This window comes from Anomaloglossus baeobatrachus, chromosome 6 (genome assembly GCF_048569485.1).
Source record: "Anomaloglossus baeobatrachus isolate aAnoBae1 chromosome 6, aAnoBae1.hap1, whole genome shotgun sequence".
Classification (NCBI taxonomy): domain Eukaryota; kingdom Metazoa; phylum Chordata; class Amphibia; order Anura; family Aromobatidae; genus Anomaloglossus; species Anomaloglossus baeobatrachus.
In genome coordinates this window covers 563010011-563028345 of record NC_134358.1, presented here as the reverse complement: position 1 = coordinate 563028345, position 18335 = coordinate 563010011, and the positions used below count along the sequence as shown (strand labels likewise).

At 47.1% G+C, this 18335-nt stretch overlaps 1 protein-coding gene across 2 annotated transcripts in view; it reads left to right on the top strand.

Moving 5' to 3' along the window:
* The window catches only part of CCDC13 (coiled-coil domain containing 13), a 60982-nt gene that overhangs the window by 18116 nt on the left and 24531 nt on the right, over nucleotides 1-18335 (top strand). For both annotated transcript variants that reach the window (XM_075316891.1, XM_075316892.1), the window contains exons 3-10: nucleotides 717-865; nucleotides 6074-6216; nucleotides 6492-6566; nucleotides 9392-9508; nucleotides 11314-11418; nucleotides 16643-16807; nucleotides 16898-17074; nucleotides 17205-17405. In XM_075316891.1, coding sequence (XP_075173006.1) covers nucleotides 717-865; nucleotides 6074-6216; nucleotides 6492-6566; nucleotides 9392-9508; nucleotides 11314-11418; nucleotides 16643-16807; nucleotides 16898-17074; nucleotides 17205-17405 — 1132 coding nt within the window. The remainder of the gene's footprint in view (nucleotides 1-716; nucleotides 866-6073; nucleotides 6217-6491; nucleotides 6567-9391; nucleotides 9509-11313; nucleotides 11419-16642; nucleotides 16808-16897; nucleotides 17075-17204; nucleotides 17406-18335) is intronic.

The following is an 18335-nucleotide window of genomic DNA, read 5'->3' as shown; positions in this document are numbered from 1 at the left end:
CGCTCCCCTCCTGCAGACTCTGCCTTCATGCCTGATCACTCCCCTCCTGCAGACTCTGCCTTCATCCCTGATCACTCCCCTCCTGCAGACTCTGCCTTCATCCCTGATCACTCCCCTCCTGCAGACTCTGCCTTCATCCCTGATCACTCCCCTCCTGCAGACTCTGCCTTCATGCCCGATCACTCCCCTCCTGCAGACTCTGCCTTCATGCCCGATCACTCCCCTCCTGCAGACTCTGCCTTCATCCCTGATCACTCCCCTCCTGCAGACTCTGCCTTCATCCCTGATCACTCCCCTCCTGCAGACTCGGCCTTCATGCCCGATCACTGCCCTCCTGCAGACTCTGCGTTGTGTTCGCTTTCCTCCTTCTCTGCAGTTCTCTTTCTCGGATGCTTTCCCCCTCTCCGCACTTTAGTCTTCTGGGTACAGCCTCCTCCTCCGCTCTGCTGCTCTCTCAAATGTGTCCAATGTAATCCTATAGGATTCCATTAGCTAAAATCCAAGACCATAGCTAAAATCCAAGGACGACCCTCAGGTCCATCACTGGGACTAATCCTCCGCTTTTCACAGTGTCCCCATAAAGTGAGCGGCACATTCTGGTAATCGGCGATTTCCCCGTCCTGGATCTACGGCTGCAGCCAGTCACTGCGCCCGGTTCCCCAGCGCCATGGATTGAGTCTGTATGACCCGAGTACTAATCCTTTCCCACATTCCAGGGTCCTGGAAGATGAGAACGAGCAGCTGCAGGGCCAGATCCGGGAGCTGCAGGACCAGAACGGCCGGATCCACAAACTCCTCAAGGAGAAGGACTTTGAGATCAAACATCTGAGGAGGAAGGTAGAAGAAAGCAAGATGGCGCTGACAGGTGACCGCACCCCGACCGCAGGGACGCAACCGCGTACAACAAGAAATGGAAGCAACAAAATAACAATATACAACAAATCAGGTTTATGTATTAAATAATTAACATCACATAAAAGATAAAAAGGGGAAACAAGAGGCACAAAATATCCGAAAAGCAAAGGAGGCGCGAGACATAAGGCACCGGGATATTCTGTGCCTCTTGTTTTTTATTTTTATTTGTGATGTTAATTATTTAATAAATAAACCTGGTTTGTCCTATATTGAAGTTGTTACTCTTGTGTTTTTGGTCTAATCTCTACAGGAAGATTTATATCCTTGATTTTTTGGTATTTATATTCTGTATCAGACTGGAAGTTCTCCGGCTACAACTGCGGGATTTGTGGTGAAAGTGTAACTCCGCTGTCACTATCACTCGGATGTATCATCACTGAAGCTGACAATGACGGGGCTGGAGCGGTGATAGAGCGCGGTGATAGAGCGCGGTGATAGAGCGCAGTGATAGAGTTTGGTGATAGAGCGCGGTAATAGAGTGCGGCGATAGAGCCTGGTGATAGAGCGCGGCGATAGAGCCTGGTGATAGAGCGCGGCGATAGAGCCTGGTGATAGAGCGCGGCGATAGAGCCTGGTGATAGAGCGCGGCGATAGAGCCTGGTGATAGAGCGCGGCGATAGAGCCTGGTGATAGAGCGCGGCGATAGAGCCTGGTGATAGAGCGCGGCGATAGAGCCTGGTGATAGAGCGCGGTGATAGAGCCTGGTGATAGAGCGCGGTGATGGAGCCTGGTGATAGAGCGCGGTGATGGAGTGCGGTGATGGAGCTCAGTAATGGAGCGCGGTGATAGAGTACGGTGATAGAGCGTGGTGATAAAGCGCGGTAATAGAGCCTGGTGATAGAGCGCGGTGATAGAGCGCGGTGATCGGCCCCTTTGTGGTTGTTACGGGCGCCAATGTGCAGAAAACTTCAGCGGGATCCCTTAGGAGTCTTAGGCGGGCTTTGCACATTGCGACATCGCAAGCCGATGCTGCGATGTCGCACGCGATAGTCCCCGCCCCCGTCGCAGGTACGATATCTTGTGATAGCTGGCGTAGCGAAAATTATCGCTACGCCAGCTTCACATGCACTCACCTGCCCTGCGACGTCGCTCTGGCCGGCGACCCGCGTTCTTACTAAGGGGGCCGGTCGTACAACGTCACAGCGACGTCACACGGCAGGCGGCCAATCAAAGCGGAGGGGCGGAGATGAGCAGGATGTAAACATCCCGCCCACCTTCTTCCTTCCGCATAGCCGGTGGAGGCAGGTAAGGAGATGTTCCTCGCTCCTGCGGCTTCATACACAGCGATGTGTGCTGCCGCAGGAACGAGGAACAACATCGTACCTGTCGCGGCAGTGTAATTTTGAAAAAGTCGGAGCCTGCACCGATGATACGATAACGACGCTTTTGCGCTTGTTCATTGTATCATCTAGGATTTACACACTACGACATCGCAAGTGACGCCAGATGTGCGTCACTTTCGATTTGACCCCACCTACATCGCACCTGCGATGTTGCAACGTGCAAAGCCGCCCTTAGAGTATGTGTGCACATGCTGCATCTTTGTGGTGACCACGAAGATGAACGTTTTTGGCTCCAAAAAACGCACCCACGACAAAAATGCATAAACAAAATGCATGTGTTTTTGACGCTTATTATGATCAATGCAGTGAAATCTATTGCCTGGAAGGACTCAAAAACACAGAAAGAATTGCCATGCTGTATTTTTGTGAGAACAGACTGTCTGGAACACCAATATGTGTGAGCTGGGTGCTAGCTTAAAAAACACATAACTATAGTAAAGTGAAAAAGCTGCACACTAAACACTATATTATAAGGAAATATTGGTAAAGCATAACCACTATAGGAATATAAGAACAATGAAAAATACATTTGGCTAACTGGAAAAAATGGAAAACTGCATAACTGCTAAGGATATTTGAAATAGAACAGATATTTAGCAAATGTATTGATCAATGCAATTGTGCCCGAATACCACGACAAGGTAATCTCTTATTATTTGGGAACCTAACCATAAAGGCCTCTATATGTGCGACTAAAAATCTGCAGGTCTGGGCAGACAGACTCCTGGCTATACAGAGTGGTGAACGGAGCATAGCAGACGGGCGGGGTCCTCAGACAGAAATAACTGAATGCTAATGAGAAAAAACTATCTGGAACACCAATGTGTGTGAACTAGGTGCTAGCTTAGAGGCATTTACGGTTAGGTTCCCGAATAATAAGAAAAAATATATATATATAGAAATAAATTCTTATATGTAAAAAATCTGTGCTGAACCAAGGTATATTTGTATTGATATTTATATTTTAATTTCTATTTCTACTCACAGAATGGGGATATTTATGGTTAAAAGATTGCAAGAAAGAAGTACGTAAAACACATAAATTTGCACAACAATAAAATAATCACTCAAAAAAAACGCTTAAAAGACGCTTATAAAAATGTGGAGCCCCGGCCGGCGGCTGCCATCTATTTTAAAATCCCCGGCCGGGGCTCCACAGTTTTATAAGTGTCTTTTAAGCGTTTTTTTTGAGTGATTATTTTATTGTTGTGCAAATTTATGTGTTTTATGTACTCTTTTCTTGCAATCTTTTAACATAAATACATAAATATCCCCATTCTGTGAGTAGAAATAGAAATTAAAATATAAATATAAATACAGATATACCTTGGTTCAGCACAGATTTTTTACATATAAGAATTTATGTATATATATATATATATATATATATATATATATATATATACTAGAAGGTGGCCCGATTCTACGCATCGGGTATTCTAGAATTTACGTATTGTGTAGTTCATGTATGATTTTTGTTATATATATATATATAGATGTTGTTGTCTGTAGTTACCAAGTGTTTGTGTAGGGCGCTGTACATGTTCTGGGTGTTGTCTGGGTGTGGCGGGGGGGTGAGAGCGGTGTTGTTTGTGTGTTGCGTTGTTCGTAGAGCGCTGTGTGTCTGTAGCGTTGTGTGTGTGTTGCATGGTTTGTGTGGGTGTGGTGTGCGTGTGTGTGTTTTGGGGGGAGGTATGTTTTGTGCAATGTGTGTGTTGCGCGGTATGTGCGTATATTTGTGTATGCTGCGGTGTTTGTGTGTTGGTTGTTGTGTGTGTGCGGCGTTGTCTGTGTTTGTGGGTGTCAGTGTAGGGCGGTGTTTGTGGTTCCCAGTGTGTGGTGTGGTGTGTTGTGCGGTGCGCATGTGGCGGTGTGTGTGTGTTTTGGGGGGAGGTGTGCACCCCCATCGTGCTCCATCCCCCATGCTATAATAGTTCTCCTATTATACTCAGAGAGGAGTATAATAGGAGGATAGGAGGACTGTAATAGGAGGAGTAGTCCTGGGGGGAGAGGAGTATAATGCCGGCTCCCTGCACATGTGTACCGGGAGCCGGTGTACGCTGGTAACTATGATACACATCGGGTAACTAAGGGACCTTAGTTACCCGATGTGTATAATGGTTACCAGCGTTCACCGGCTCCGTCACGATCCCAGCATCGCAAGGTTATGTCTGGCGATGCGTGCGGAGGGCCGGGGCGAGCGGTCAATCCATGCGGAGGGCGGGGCCAGGCCAAGGCGAGCGACCAATCCGTGGGGGGGCGGGGCCAGGCCGAGCCCAGCGGCGACCAATCCGTGGGGGGGGCGGGGCCAGGCCGAGCCCAGCGGCCAATCAGACGGTTGTCACTGTAATGACACTTATTACCGTGACACAATTTTGGAGCAAGACAGACAGACAGACAGAATAAGGCAATTATATATATATATATATATGTTCTAGGTTAAACCCAGGCAATAAGGGGTTTATTACCTTAAAAATCTAGCTGCAGATCCATAAAAACATTGGGTCATAGCGCTGACCTTTTTCCATACAGATTTTTCCCGAATAATAAGAGATTACCTTGTCGTGGTATTTGGGCACAATTGCATTGATCAATACATTTCGTAAATACCTCTTCTATTTCAAATATTCTTAGCAGTTATGCAGTTTTCATTTTTCATGTTTTCTGTTTTTTCCAGTTAGCCAAATGTATTTTTCGTTGTTCTTATATTCCTATAGCGGTTATGCTTTACCAATATTTCCTTATAATATCGTGTTTCGTGCGCAGCTTTTTCACTTTACTATATGCTGTATTTTTTGTGGCCATCACAAAGTTGCAGCCAAAAAAAAAAGCGGCAAAGTGCAAACAGAAACACTGTAATTTCATGGACTTTGCTAGGGAAGGAAATTAATGCGGTTTGGGGACCAAAAGTGCACCCCAAAAATGCTGCAAAAACACAGCACAGTGTGCGCATGAGGCTTTAACCTTAAATCTAAAGCTCTCTAGATAATGGCATTAACCCTTCCCAAGCCCAACCCACCAGGAAAAATAGATGTTAATAGACTTGGATAGAAATGAGCAAAAAATATTCACACCCCCCGGGTCCGGATCCTTTTGAGTCCATCCGTGGCAGTGAGATGAGGGCAGCAGTCTAAAGCCGGCACCTCGTGTGACATCATGATGCGGGGGCCCAGGACGGTCCATGCACGGTCCATGCGGAAATTACCCTGCGGTAGACCCTGCACGGTCCATGCGGAAATTACACTGCGGTAGACCCTGCACGGTCCATGCGGAAATTACCCTGCGGTAGACCCTGCACGGTCCATGCGGAAATTACCCTGCGGTAGACCCTGCACGGTCCATGCGGAAAATACCCTGCGGTAGACCCTGCACGGTCCATGCGGAAATTACCCTGCGGTAGACCCTGCACAGTCCATGCAGAAATTACCCTGCGGTAGACCCTGCACGGTCCATGCGGAAATTACCATGCGGTAGACCCTGCACGGTCCATGCGGAAATTACCCTGCGGTAGACCCTGCACGGTCCATGCGGAAATTACCCTGCGGTAGACCCTGCACGGTCCATGCGGAAATTACCCTGCGGTAGACCCTGCACAGTCCATGCGGACGTTACCCTGCGGTGCGGATTTGGAATCATCAGCTCGGTGATTTATGGTGCAATGTAGGGGATAAAATCTGCAACAAATCCGCATGTATCCGCTCGTCTTCTGATATTTAATACTAAAACCTCCCAATGTAATAACAGGTGATCTGCTATGTGTAGAAAGTCATTAGAACGAGCCGTGCCGTAATAACTCTCCGTCCGTCTGACCGCAGGGACGGCCGGCCTGGCTGGGGATGTCGCAGCCACGAAGATCGTAGAATTGTCCAAAAAGACCCGGGAGCTGAGCGCTGAAATAGAGAGCGAGAAAAGCAAAGTGAGACAACTAAATAACAAAGTGAAGACGCTGGAGAGACAGGTAAGAAACAGACCACAGGGGGCGCTGTGCCCGGCCTGACCTAGCAGCTATGGCTGTAACTATCACTCCTACTGTACACAGCTCCCACCCATGCAGAGCGATGTGTCTTCATGGTTACTCTTCTACAGTCTGATCCTTACGTGATTTACCTTAACCCTCTCTGCCTCTTCTCCTACCATCTGTGGCAGGGTTTGGGGTAATGACTGCAGAGTTGGAGCACAGTCTGCATATGGGTGTTATTCCTCATTTTTGGGGTATCTGAACTTTTCTTGCAGCTTCAGAACTCAAGTCTTGGTGAAAACGTTGGGAAGGACACGAGAGCTGAGCTGAAGGTCTCCCGCTCTGCAGAGGTCAGTCCAGTGAGTCTACGGCTTAGAGGGGACGTCCATTCATCCAGGTCTTATACAGTGTGTCTACCCATATCCTGTCCACCGCCATTACCTTGAGAACGGCGGCAGCTATAGGCATAGAAGTGGTGTCTAGGTATAGTAAAGTAGTCATGCGCTACACAATGAAACCACCTATAGCGCCACCTGGTGGAAAACGATGGAGTTAGCATTTTTATCTCGAAAACGGAACAAGGTAGAGAAAAAGAGCAAATTACAAAGTTGTAGGGCATCATCAATTCAATAAGAATCCACATCTTGCATACAGAAATGCTATGGTATAAAGCCCATGACCCCCCCCAAAACACTGAATGCTGGTCACACATATGGCGCTCATTAGTGTCCCCCGTCAGCTGCAATGCACATCTGGCCTCTGCACAGCATACTGTATCTTGCTGCAATGCACATCTGGCCTCTGCACAGCATACTGTATCTTGCTGCAATGCACATCTGGCCTCTGCACAGCATACTGTATCTGGCTGCAATGCACATCTGGCCTCTGCACAGCATACTGTATCTTGCTGCAATGCACATCTGGCCTCTGCACAGCATACTGTATCTGGCTGCAATGCACATCTGGCCTCTGCACAGCATACTGTATCTTGCTGCAATGCACATCTGGCCTCTGCACAGCATACTGTATCTTGCTGCAATGCACATCTGGCCTCTGAACAGCATACTGTATCTTGCTGCAATGCACATCTGGGCTCTGCACAGCATACTGTATCTGGCTGCACGTTGTGCAATATGGTAGGTGACACGTTGGCACAAGCATCTGTGATACGTGGTCGTAGGTCCTGCAATGTTGGTGGAGGGGTCGCATACACCTGATGTGTGATGTGACCTCACAGAAAGAAGTCCAATGGGGTCAGGTCAGGTGAGCGTGGAGGGCACTCCACACAGCCACCATACCCAATGACTTGTAGGAAGGTCTCCATGAGGTATCGCTTCACGTCCGCAGCCTTGTGAGGTTTACACGTTCTAATCATAGCATTTCTGTATGCAAGGTGTCGATTCGTATTGAACTGATGATGCCCTACAACTTTGTCATTCACTTTTTTTCTCTATCTCGTTCCGTTTTTGAGATAAAAATGCTAACTCCATTGTTTTCCACCAGGTGGCGCTATAGGTGGTTTCATTGCATAGAGCATGGCTACTTTACTATACCTAGACACCACTTCTATGCCTATAGCTGCCGCCGTTCTCAAGTTAATGGCAGTGGACAGGATATGGGTGGACACATTGTATATAGGTGCGGTGTATACAGGAGATGGGTGGACCCACTGTATATAGGTGCGGTGTATACAGGATATGGGTGGACACACTGTATATAGGTGCGGTGTATACAGGATATGGAGGGACACACTGTATATAGGTGCGGTGTATACAGGATATGGAGGGACACACTGTATATAGGTGCGGTGTATATAGGAGATGGGTGGACACACTGTATATAGGTGCGGTGTATACAGGATATGGGTGGACACACTGTATATAGGTGCGGTGTATACAGGATATGGGTGGACACACTGTATATAGGTGCGGTGTATACAGGATATGGGTGGACACACTGTATATAGGTGCGGTGTATACAGGATATGGGTGGACACACTGTATATAGGTGCGGTGTATACAGGATATGGAGGGACACACTGTATATAGGTGCGGTGTATATAGGAGATGGGTGGACACACTGTATATAGGTGCGGTGTATACAGGAGATGGGTGGACACACTGTATATAGGTGCGGTGTATACAGGATATGGAGGGACACACTGTATATAGGTGCGGTGTATACAGGAGATGGGTGGACACACTGTATATAGGTGCGGTGTATACAGGAGATGGGTGGACACACTGTATATAGGTGCGGTGTATACAGGAGATGGGTGGACACACTACATGTTACACGTGAACCTGCGCTCTCACCGCACCGCAGCGTCCAAGGGATCATAAATGGTCTCGGATCACTAACATTCACATGAGCCCAACAAGCCAACCCCACCATTATACTAATAGAAGAGCGGAATACGCCGCAGTCAGACGCCGGGGTTCGCTCACACTCCCTTTATAGTCATTTATGGGGTCACACTGAAATACAAGACACTTTACTGATTTTTACCCCAACATCTACCAGGACCTCACATTGTGTAGTGGGTTTTATAGCGGGGTTTGTCGTATCACACGTCACATGTAATCACACATCCATGTTACTCATCCATTTTTTGCGGACAGCTTTCAGTCACATAGCGTAGAGTGGGTGTAGTCACATCCGCTAATATTGGGGTGAATACAGCCATATGCCACATTCACACTTGGGTTGTCCGGCCTAAATCCGCAGATCCGCAGTTTCTCAATGTGTCCCTCTCTATGCAACTGCTGAAAACAGACCCTGACTAGAGGCTGGAGACCCCACTGAATACAGGAGTAGTACACGAGGCCGTCCCCATCTAGTCAGATTTTGGCCGGGAGTCTACCTATTTCATACTCGCGGTCACGTGACCTCCATTATCGGCTCTGACCCCGTGCAATCCTTACAGTGCACACAATGCGAGGAGTCACACGTCTGCAGTCACAGAGCGACACATACAGAGACTGCGGACTTGTGGATTTAGAGCGGACATCCCCTATAAAGTGAATGTTATTTAAGCTGTAGTACTAAGACCAACCAATACACAGTGTTTGGCGGACTCCTATACATACCGCCACAGCTGGAGCTAGTAAAGACTGGTGAGTGGGGATGCCAGCCATATTCCTTCACCTCGTCTTCTGCCGTTATATGTCTGCAGCAGGACAGCTCGGAGATGAAGGCTGTACAGGAGAAGCTGGCGGCGGCCAACCTGAAACTGTCCGAATATCGGAACCAAATCCAAACCACCAGGCAGGAGCTGAAGATGGCGCAGAAGGTACGGCTCCTCAGAGTAGAGGTGCGCAATGTACAGTCATATGAAAAAGTTTGGGCACCCCTATTAATGTTAACCTTTTTTCTTTATAACAATTTGGGTTTTTGCTATTTCAGTGTCATATATCTAATAACTGATGGACTGAGTAATATTTCTGGATTGAAATGAGGTTTATTGCACTAACGGAAAATGTGCAATCCGCATTTAAACACAATTTGACCGGTGCAAACGTATGGGCACCCTTATCAATTTCTTGATTTGAACACTCCTAACTACTTTTTACTGACTTACTAAAGCACTATATTGGTTTTGTAACCTCATTGAGCTTTGAACTTCATAGGCAGGTGTATCCAATCATGAGAAAAGGTATCTAAGGTGGCCACTTGCAAGTTGTTCTCCTATTTGAATCTCCTATGAAGAGTGGCATCATGGGCTCCTCAAAACAACTCTCAAATGATCTGAAAACAAAGATTATTCAACATAGTTGTTCAGGGGAAGGTACAAAAAGTTGTCTCAGAGATTTAAACTGTCAGTTTCCACTGTGAGGAACATAGTAAGGAAATGGAAGACACAGGTACAGTTCTTGTTAAGCCCAGAAGTGGCAGGCCAAGAGAAATATCAGCAAGGCAGAGAAGAAGAATGGTGAGAACAGTCAAGGACAATCCACAGACCACCTCCAAAGACCTGCAGCATCATCTTGCTGCAGATGGTGTCAATGTGCATCGGTCAACAATACAGCGCACGTTGCACAAGGAGAAGCTGTATGGGAGAGTGATGAGAAAGAAGCCGTTTCTGCAAGCACGCCACAAACAGAGTCGCCTGAGGTATGCAAAAGCACATTTGGACAAGCCAGTTACATTTTGGAAGAAGGTCCTGTGGACTGATGAAACAAAGATTGAGTTGTTTGGTCATACAAAAAGGCGTTATGCATGGAGGCAAAAAACACGGCATTCCAAGAAAAGCGCTTGCTACCCACAGTAAAATTTGGTGAAGGTTCCATCATGCTTTGGGGCTGTGTGGCCAATGCCGGCACCGGGAATCTTGTTAAAGTTGAGGGTTGCATGGATTCAACTCAGTATCAGCAGATTCTTGACAATAATGTGCAAGAATCAGTGACGAAGTTGAAGTTACGCAGGGGATGGATATTTCAGCAAGACAATGATCCAAAACACTGCTCCAAATCTACTCAGGCATTCATGCAGAGGAACAATTACAATGTTCTGGAATGGCCATCCCAGTCCCCAGACCTGAACATCATTGAAAATCTGTGGGATGATGTGAAGCAGCTGTCCATGCTCGGCGACCATTAAACTTACCTGAACTGGAATTGTTTTGTAAACAGGAATGGTCAAATCTACCTTCATCCAGGATCCAGGAGCTCATTAAAAGCTACAGGAAGCGACTAGAGGCTGGGATTTCTGCAAAAGGAGGATCTACAAAATATTAATGTCACTTTTATGTTGAGGCGCCCATACCTTTGCACCGGTCAAATTTTGTTTAAATGCGGATTGCACATTTTCTGTTAGTACAATAAACCTCATTTCAATCCAGAAATATTACTCAGTCCATCAGTTATTAGATATATGACACTGAAATAGCAAAAACCCAAATTGTTATAAAGAAAAAAGGTTAACATTAATAGGGGGGCCCAAACTTTTTCATATGACTGTAACTTAAAGGGGTGTTCCTGTAATCTCGAATTCTAACAGACACTTATCGACAAAACTGCGAATGAGTAACATTTTGGAACACCCCTTTAAGGTTTGTGCATCCTAAGATTAGATTTACATTGTCACATGCACCTGCAGGTGTTAGTCAGCGAGATCGGGGAAGATGTGACCATTTCTCAGCTGCTGTCCTCCGCGGGCGGCTGGAGGGGGCGAGCGCAGCAGATACTGGCGCTGCAGGGACGGGTGAGTACAACTGGGGGGGACCTGTGCGTGAGCTGCCACCTAATGGCTGTAATGTGCACTGCAGCCTGCACAAGTAACTCACTAAAAAGGACATCAACCCCCAAATTACTGTAAACAAGACTACTCTCCAATAAATGGTTAAATTACAGTGCCTTGCGAAAGTATTCAGCCCCTTGAATTTTTCAACCTTTTCCCACATTTCAGGCTTCAAACATAAAGATAAAAATGTTAATGTTCTGGTGAAGAATCAACAACAAGTGACACAATTGTGAAGATGAAGGAAATTTATTGCTTATTTTAAACTTTTTAAAAAAATAAATAACTGTAAATTGGGGCGTGCAATATTATTCATCCCCTGTAAGTTAATACTTTGTAGCGCCCCCTTTTGCTGTGATTACAGCTGCGGTCTCTTGGGGTATGTGTCTATCAGTTTTGCACATGGAGAGGCTGACATTCTCGCCCATTCTTCCTTTGTAAACAGCTGGAGCTGAGTGAGGTTGGATGGAGGCGTTTGTGAACAGCAGTTTTCAGCTCCACAGATTCTCGATTGGGTTCAGGTCTGGACTGTGACTTGGCCATTCTAACACCTGGATGCGGTTATTTGTGAACCATTCCATTGTAGATTTTGCTTTATGTTTGGGATCATTCTCTTGTTGGAAGACAAATCTCCGTCCCAGTCTCAGGTCTTTTGCAGACTCCAACAGGTTTTCTTCAAGAATGGTCCTGTATTTGGCTCCATCCATCTTCCCATCAATTTTAACCATCTTCCCTGTCCCTGTTGAAGAAAAGCAGGCCCAAACCATGATGCTGCCACCACCATGTTTGACAGTGGGGATGGTGTGCTCAGGGTGATGAGCTGTGTTGCTTTTACGCCAAACATATCGTTTGGCATTGTGCCCAAATAGTTTGATTTTGGTTTCATCTGACCAGAGCACCTTCTTCCACGTTTGGTGTCTCCAGGTGGCTTGTAGCAAACTTTAAGGCTACATGCGCACGCAGCTTCTTTTTCGTGTTCACAAACTGCACCTTGTCAGAGAGAGCCTGGAAATGTCACAAAAAATGTAGGTGCTTTTTTGGTGCGTTTTTGCTGCTTTTTTGGTGCGTTTTTGGCTGCAGTTTTGTCAACAATTGTTTCATGTATTTTTCAGTTCAAACAAGCCCATAAAGCTTGTTGAATTGAAAAAAAAAAAATTAGAAATAAATAAATAATTAAAAAAAACTGGCGTGCGGTCCCCCCCAATTTTAATGCCAGCCAGATAAAGCCATACGGCTGAAGGCTGGTATTCTCAGGATGGGGAGCTCCACATTATGGGGATCCTCCCAGCCTAACAATATCAGTCAGCAGCCGCCCAGAATGGCCGCATCCATTAGATGTGACAGTTCTGGGACTGTACCCGGCTCTTCCCGATTTGCCCTGGTGCGGTGGCAAATCGAGGTAATAAGGAGTTAATGGCAGCCCATAGCTGCCAATAAGTCCTAGATTAATCATGTCAGGCGTCTCCCCGAGATACCTTCCATGATTAATCTGTAAGTTACAGTAAATAAACACACACCTGAAAAAATCCTTTATTAGAAATAAAAAAACACTAACAAATTCCCTCGTTCTCCCATTTAATAACCCCGACAAAGCCCTCCATGTCCGGCGTACTCCAGGATGGTCCAGCGTCGCTTCAAGCTCTGCTGCATGGAGGTGACCGGAGAAGCAGAAGACACCGCCGCTCCTGTCAGCTCCACGCAGCAACTGAAGACAGCCGCGCGATCAGCTGCTGTCACTGAGGTTACCCGTGGCCACCGCTGAATCCAGCGGTGGCCGCGAGTAACCTCAATGACAGCTCAGCTGATCGCGCTACTGCGTGGAGCTGACAGGAGCGTGGAGGACGGGACTATCAGCGGCGGCGGTGGCAGCGAGAGGGGTCCATCTTCTCCCCTGGGGACAGCGGTACTTTGGGGAACACGTGGAGGACGGGACGGGACCACTTGCCTGACCTCACTTCCTGACAAATCACCTGCGTTTTTGGTACCAAAAATGCAGGTAAAAGGCAGGTAAAATGCACCACTTTTGATTAGCATGCATTTTTCCTGCGTTTTTGATGCCCTCATTGATTTCAATGGGTGACAAATGTTGACAAAAACGCAGGAAGAATGAACATGCTGCATTTTTTTTGTCACAAACTTTTGACAAAAAAAACGCTGACAAATAAACTGCAATGTGCGCATGACAAATCTCACTTCTCATAGACTTTGCTGGGAAGTCAGATGTCAGAAAGTTCTGCTGACAAAACTGCAGCCAAAAAAGCAGCAAAAAAGCAGCAAAAAAAGCAGCGTGCGCATGTAGCCTAAACAACACTTTTATGGATATCTTTGAGAAATGGCTTCTTCTTGCCACTCTTCCATAAAGGCCAGATTTGTGCAGTGTAGACTGATTGTTGTGCTATGGACAGACTCTCCCACCTCAGCTGTAGATCTCTGCAGATCATCCAGAGGGATCATGGGCCTCTGGCTGCATCTCTGATCAGTCTTCTCCTTGTGTGAGATGATAGTTTGGATGGACGGCCGGGTCTTGGTAGATTTGCAGTGGTATGATCCTCCTTCCATTTCAATATGATCGCTTGCACAGGGCTTCTTGGGATGTTTAAAGTTGTGGAAATATTTTTGTAACCAAATCCGGCTTTAAACTTCTCCACAACAGTATCCTGGACCTGCCTGTTGTGTTCCTTGGTCTTCATGATGCTCTCTGCACTTTACACAGAACCCTGAGACTATCACAGAGCAGGGGCATTTATACGGAGACTTGATTAGGCTGGTTTCACACTACGTCTTTTTAACATCCGTTTTTACTTCAATGCATTTTCAATGGAATCGCGTCCACCTGCGTTCGCATGCGTTTGCGTCCGTTAGACGCAGGATCCGTCCTTTTGCGTTATTTTAACATGTTTCAAAAACGCAACATGTAGCGTTTTTGAGCTCCGTCCAAGGACTGCAATCTCTCTCTCTCTCTCTCTCTCTCTCTCTCTCTCAGCAGCTGCAGACACTCGTAACCAACATAAATATCGGGTATCCAAGGCCGATGTTTACCTTGGTTACCAGCGTCTGCAGCTGTCACAAGCCTCCTCCCAGTCTAGTTCCCCTCACTCCCGATCACATGACTACAATGCCCGCCCCTAAACATCCAGTGCAGGATCCTCCAAAATAACATATGCGTTTGCATACGTTATGTGCTGTAAAAGCAGGATCCGTACTTCCGCTAAAAAAACCTTTTCAGCGGATGTTAAAAAGACGTAGTGTGAAACCAGCCTTACACACAGGGGCTTATATTTATCATCATCAGTCATTTAGCACAACATTGCATCATTCAGAGATCCTCAATCAACTTCTGGAGTGAGTTTGCTGCACTGAAAGTAAAGGGGATGAATAATATTGCACGCCACAATTTTCAGTTATTTATTTTTTTAAAAAATTTAAAATAAGCAATAAATATCGTCCAACTTCACAATTGTGTCACTTGTTGTTGATTCTTCACCAGAACATTAACATATTTATCTTTATGTTTGAAGCCTGAAATGTGGGAAAGGTTGAAAAAAATCAAGAGGGCTGAATACTTTCGCAAGGCACTGTATATTCCAATATGGCATTTTTGACCATTCTTGCACACACACGCTCCTCACATCCTCCAGGTCCCGGCTCCTTCTGTGAACTCTGAGCTTTAGATCCTTCCATACTTCTGACTGCAGAAAGTAATAAAAATGCCTGAAATCATTCTCTCTCTCTCTCTCATTATTCTGCATTTGTCAAATAGAAATCATATTGGTTCCTAATGGACCAAAAACAGGAAAGGTTTATTCTGATTTCATGTCAGATAGTGAGAAAAACCTGCAGATGTGTCTGTATAGAGAGCGGAGGAAAAAGCTGCAGATGTGTCTTTATAGAGAGCGGTGGGAATAACCTGCAGATGTGTTTTTTTAGAGAGTGGAGGGGGAAAACCTGCACATGTGTCTGTATGGAGAGCGGAGGAAAAAACTTGCAGATGTGTCTTCATAGAGAGCAGAGGGAAAAACCTGCAGATGTGTCTGTATAGAGAGCGGAGGAAAAAGCTGCAGATGTGTCTTTATAGAGAGCGGAGGAAAAAGCTGCAGATGTGTCTTTATAGAGAGCGGTGGGAATAACCTGCAGATGTGTTTTTTTAGAGAGTGGAGGGGAAAACCTGCACATGTGTCTGTATGGAGAGCGGAGGTAAAAACCTGCAGATGTCTGTATGGAGAGCGGAGGACAAAACCTGCAGATGTGTCTTCATAGAGAGCGGAGGGAAAAACCTGCAGATGTGTCTTCATAGAGAGCAGAGGGAAAAACCTGCAGATGTGTCTTTATAGAGAACGGAGGGAAAAATCTGCAGATGTGTCTTTATAGAGAGCAGAGGGAAAAACCTGCAGATGTGTCTTTATAGTGAGCAGAGGGAAAAACCTGCAGATGTGTCTGTATAGAGAGCGGAGGGAAAAACGTGCAGATGTGTCTTCATAGAGAGCGGAGGGAAAAACCTGCAGATGTGTCTTCATAGAGAGTGGAGGGAAAAACTTGCAGATGTGTCTTCATAGAAAGCGGAGGGAAAAACCTGCAGATGTGTCTTCATAAAGAGCAGAGGGAAAAACCTGCAGATGTGTCTTTATAGAGAGCGGAGGAAAAAACCTGCAGATGTGTCTGTATAGAGAGCGGAGGAAAAAGCTGCAGATGTGTCTTTATAGAGAGCAGAGGGAAAAACCTGCAGATGTGTCTTCATAGAGAGCGGAGGGAAAAACCTGCAGATGTGTCTTTATAGAGAGCAGAGGAAAAAACCTGCAGCTGTGTCTGTATAGAGAGCGGCGGAAAAAGCTGCAGATGTGTCTTTATAGAGAGCGGAGGGAAAAACCTGCAGATGTGTTTTTATAGAGAGCAGAGGGAAAAACCTGCACATGTGTCTTCATAGAGAGCGGAGGGAAAAACCTGCAGATGTGTTTTTATAGAGAGCGGAGGGAAAAACCTGTAGATGTGTCTGTATAGAGAGCGGAGGGAAAAACCTGCAGATGTGTTTTTATAGAGAGCGGAGGGAAAAACCTGCAGATGTGTCTGTATAGAGAGCGGAGGGAAAAACCTGCAGATGTGCCTATATAGAGAGTGGAAGGAAACTAAGTGTTTACACTGTATATAACGGTCTCCTTCATCCCTTATGTGACCCGTTCCTGTTTCCCCCAAGGTGCGGGAGCTGGAGGCTCAGCTCGGGCAGGCGAGGAGTCCGGCCTCGGAGCTCAGCCTCGAGGAGGAGATGTTGGGCATTTCTGTACCCCGGAGACTCGCGGCTCAGGAGAAGAACCTGTTCAGGATCCGCAACCTGGAGAAGGAAAGGAAGGAGACTTCAGAGGTGAGTGATCCGCCCGTGTGGCACTATATGGCAGCACATTGTGTCGCCTCTACAGCACGGAGCCTTGATTCTCGTTGTGTGTGATCCTAGCGGCTGACGGCAGAATACGACGCTCTGAAGAAAGAACACGAGGAGCTCAAAAAGAAGTTTGATGGCTCAAAAGCCAGGAACAAGTCCTTGTGTAATGAGCTGAAGACCCTGAAGATGCAGATGGTGACGCTGCTGGAGAAGGGGAAACACGACGACGAGCTGATCGATGCCTTACTGGTAAGGTACAGCGGGGCGGGAGACCTGCGCCCTTACCTGTGTGCGTAGTCACAGCCGGGGCGGGAGACCTGCGCCCTTACCTGTGTGCATAGTCATACATAGTCATGCTGTAATACACGTATCCTTCCAGAACCAGCAGAAGAACTTGCAGGAAATTTTGAGTCGCCTCAGTCAGCAGGAGCAGACGCACCACAACTCCCAGCAGACCCTGAACCTGCAGCTGAACAGCGAGAGCCAAAAACAGAACGCCCTGGTGGCCCAGCTGAAAGGGATGGTGGCCGAGAGGGAGGCGAAGGTGACGGAGCTCGAGAAGGAGCTGCAGCAGCTGAAGGTGAGACGTCCGGCTCCTGTCCAGTAATGTCTGTATGCTACATATGGAGAAAAGTATGTGCACCCCAGAATTAAGATTTCCCTTCACTGGGACCAAGGAGCCGCAGCTGCCCCCTGATAACAGCCCGGAGCATTATCCTCCTCCACCATCTGTAGAGCGGGCACAATGCAGTCAGGGGGTAACGTCCTCCATCACCAAACCCAGACTCTTCCATCACACGCAGACGTGTGATCCGTCCCTGCACAGAACACGTCTCCTCCTGAGCCCAGGGGTGGCGGCTTTACACCGCTCCATCCGATGCTCATTGTGCTTGGTGATGTAAGGCTCGGCATTGTGCTTGGTGATGTACGGCTCGGCATTGTGCTTGGTGATGTACGGCTCAGCATTGTGCTTGGTGATGTACGGCTCGGCATTGTGCTTGGTGATGTATGGCTTGGCATTGTGCTTGGTGATGTACGGCTCAGCATTGTGCTTGGTGATGTATGGCTCGGCATTGTGCTTGGTAATGTATGGCTCAGCATTGTGCTTGGTGATGTATGGCTCGGCATTGTGCTTGGTGATGTATGGCTCGGCATTGTGCTTGGTGATGTACGGCTCGGCATTGTGCTTGGTGATGTACGGCTCAGCATTGTGCTTGGTGATGTACGGCTCGGCATTGTGCTTGGTGATGTACGGCTCGGCATTGTGCTTGGTGATGTATGGCTCAGCATTGTGCTTGGTGATGTATGGCTCAGCATTGTGCTTGGTGATGTATGGCTCGGCATTGTGCTTGGTGATGTACGGCTCAGCATTGTGCTTGGTGATGTATGGCTCGGCATTGTGCTTGGTGATATACGGCTCGGCATTGTGCTTGGTGATGTACGGCTCAGCATTGTGCTTGGTGATGTACGGCTCAGCATTGTGCTTGGTTATGTATGGCTCGGCATTGTG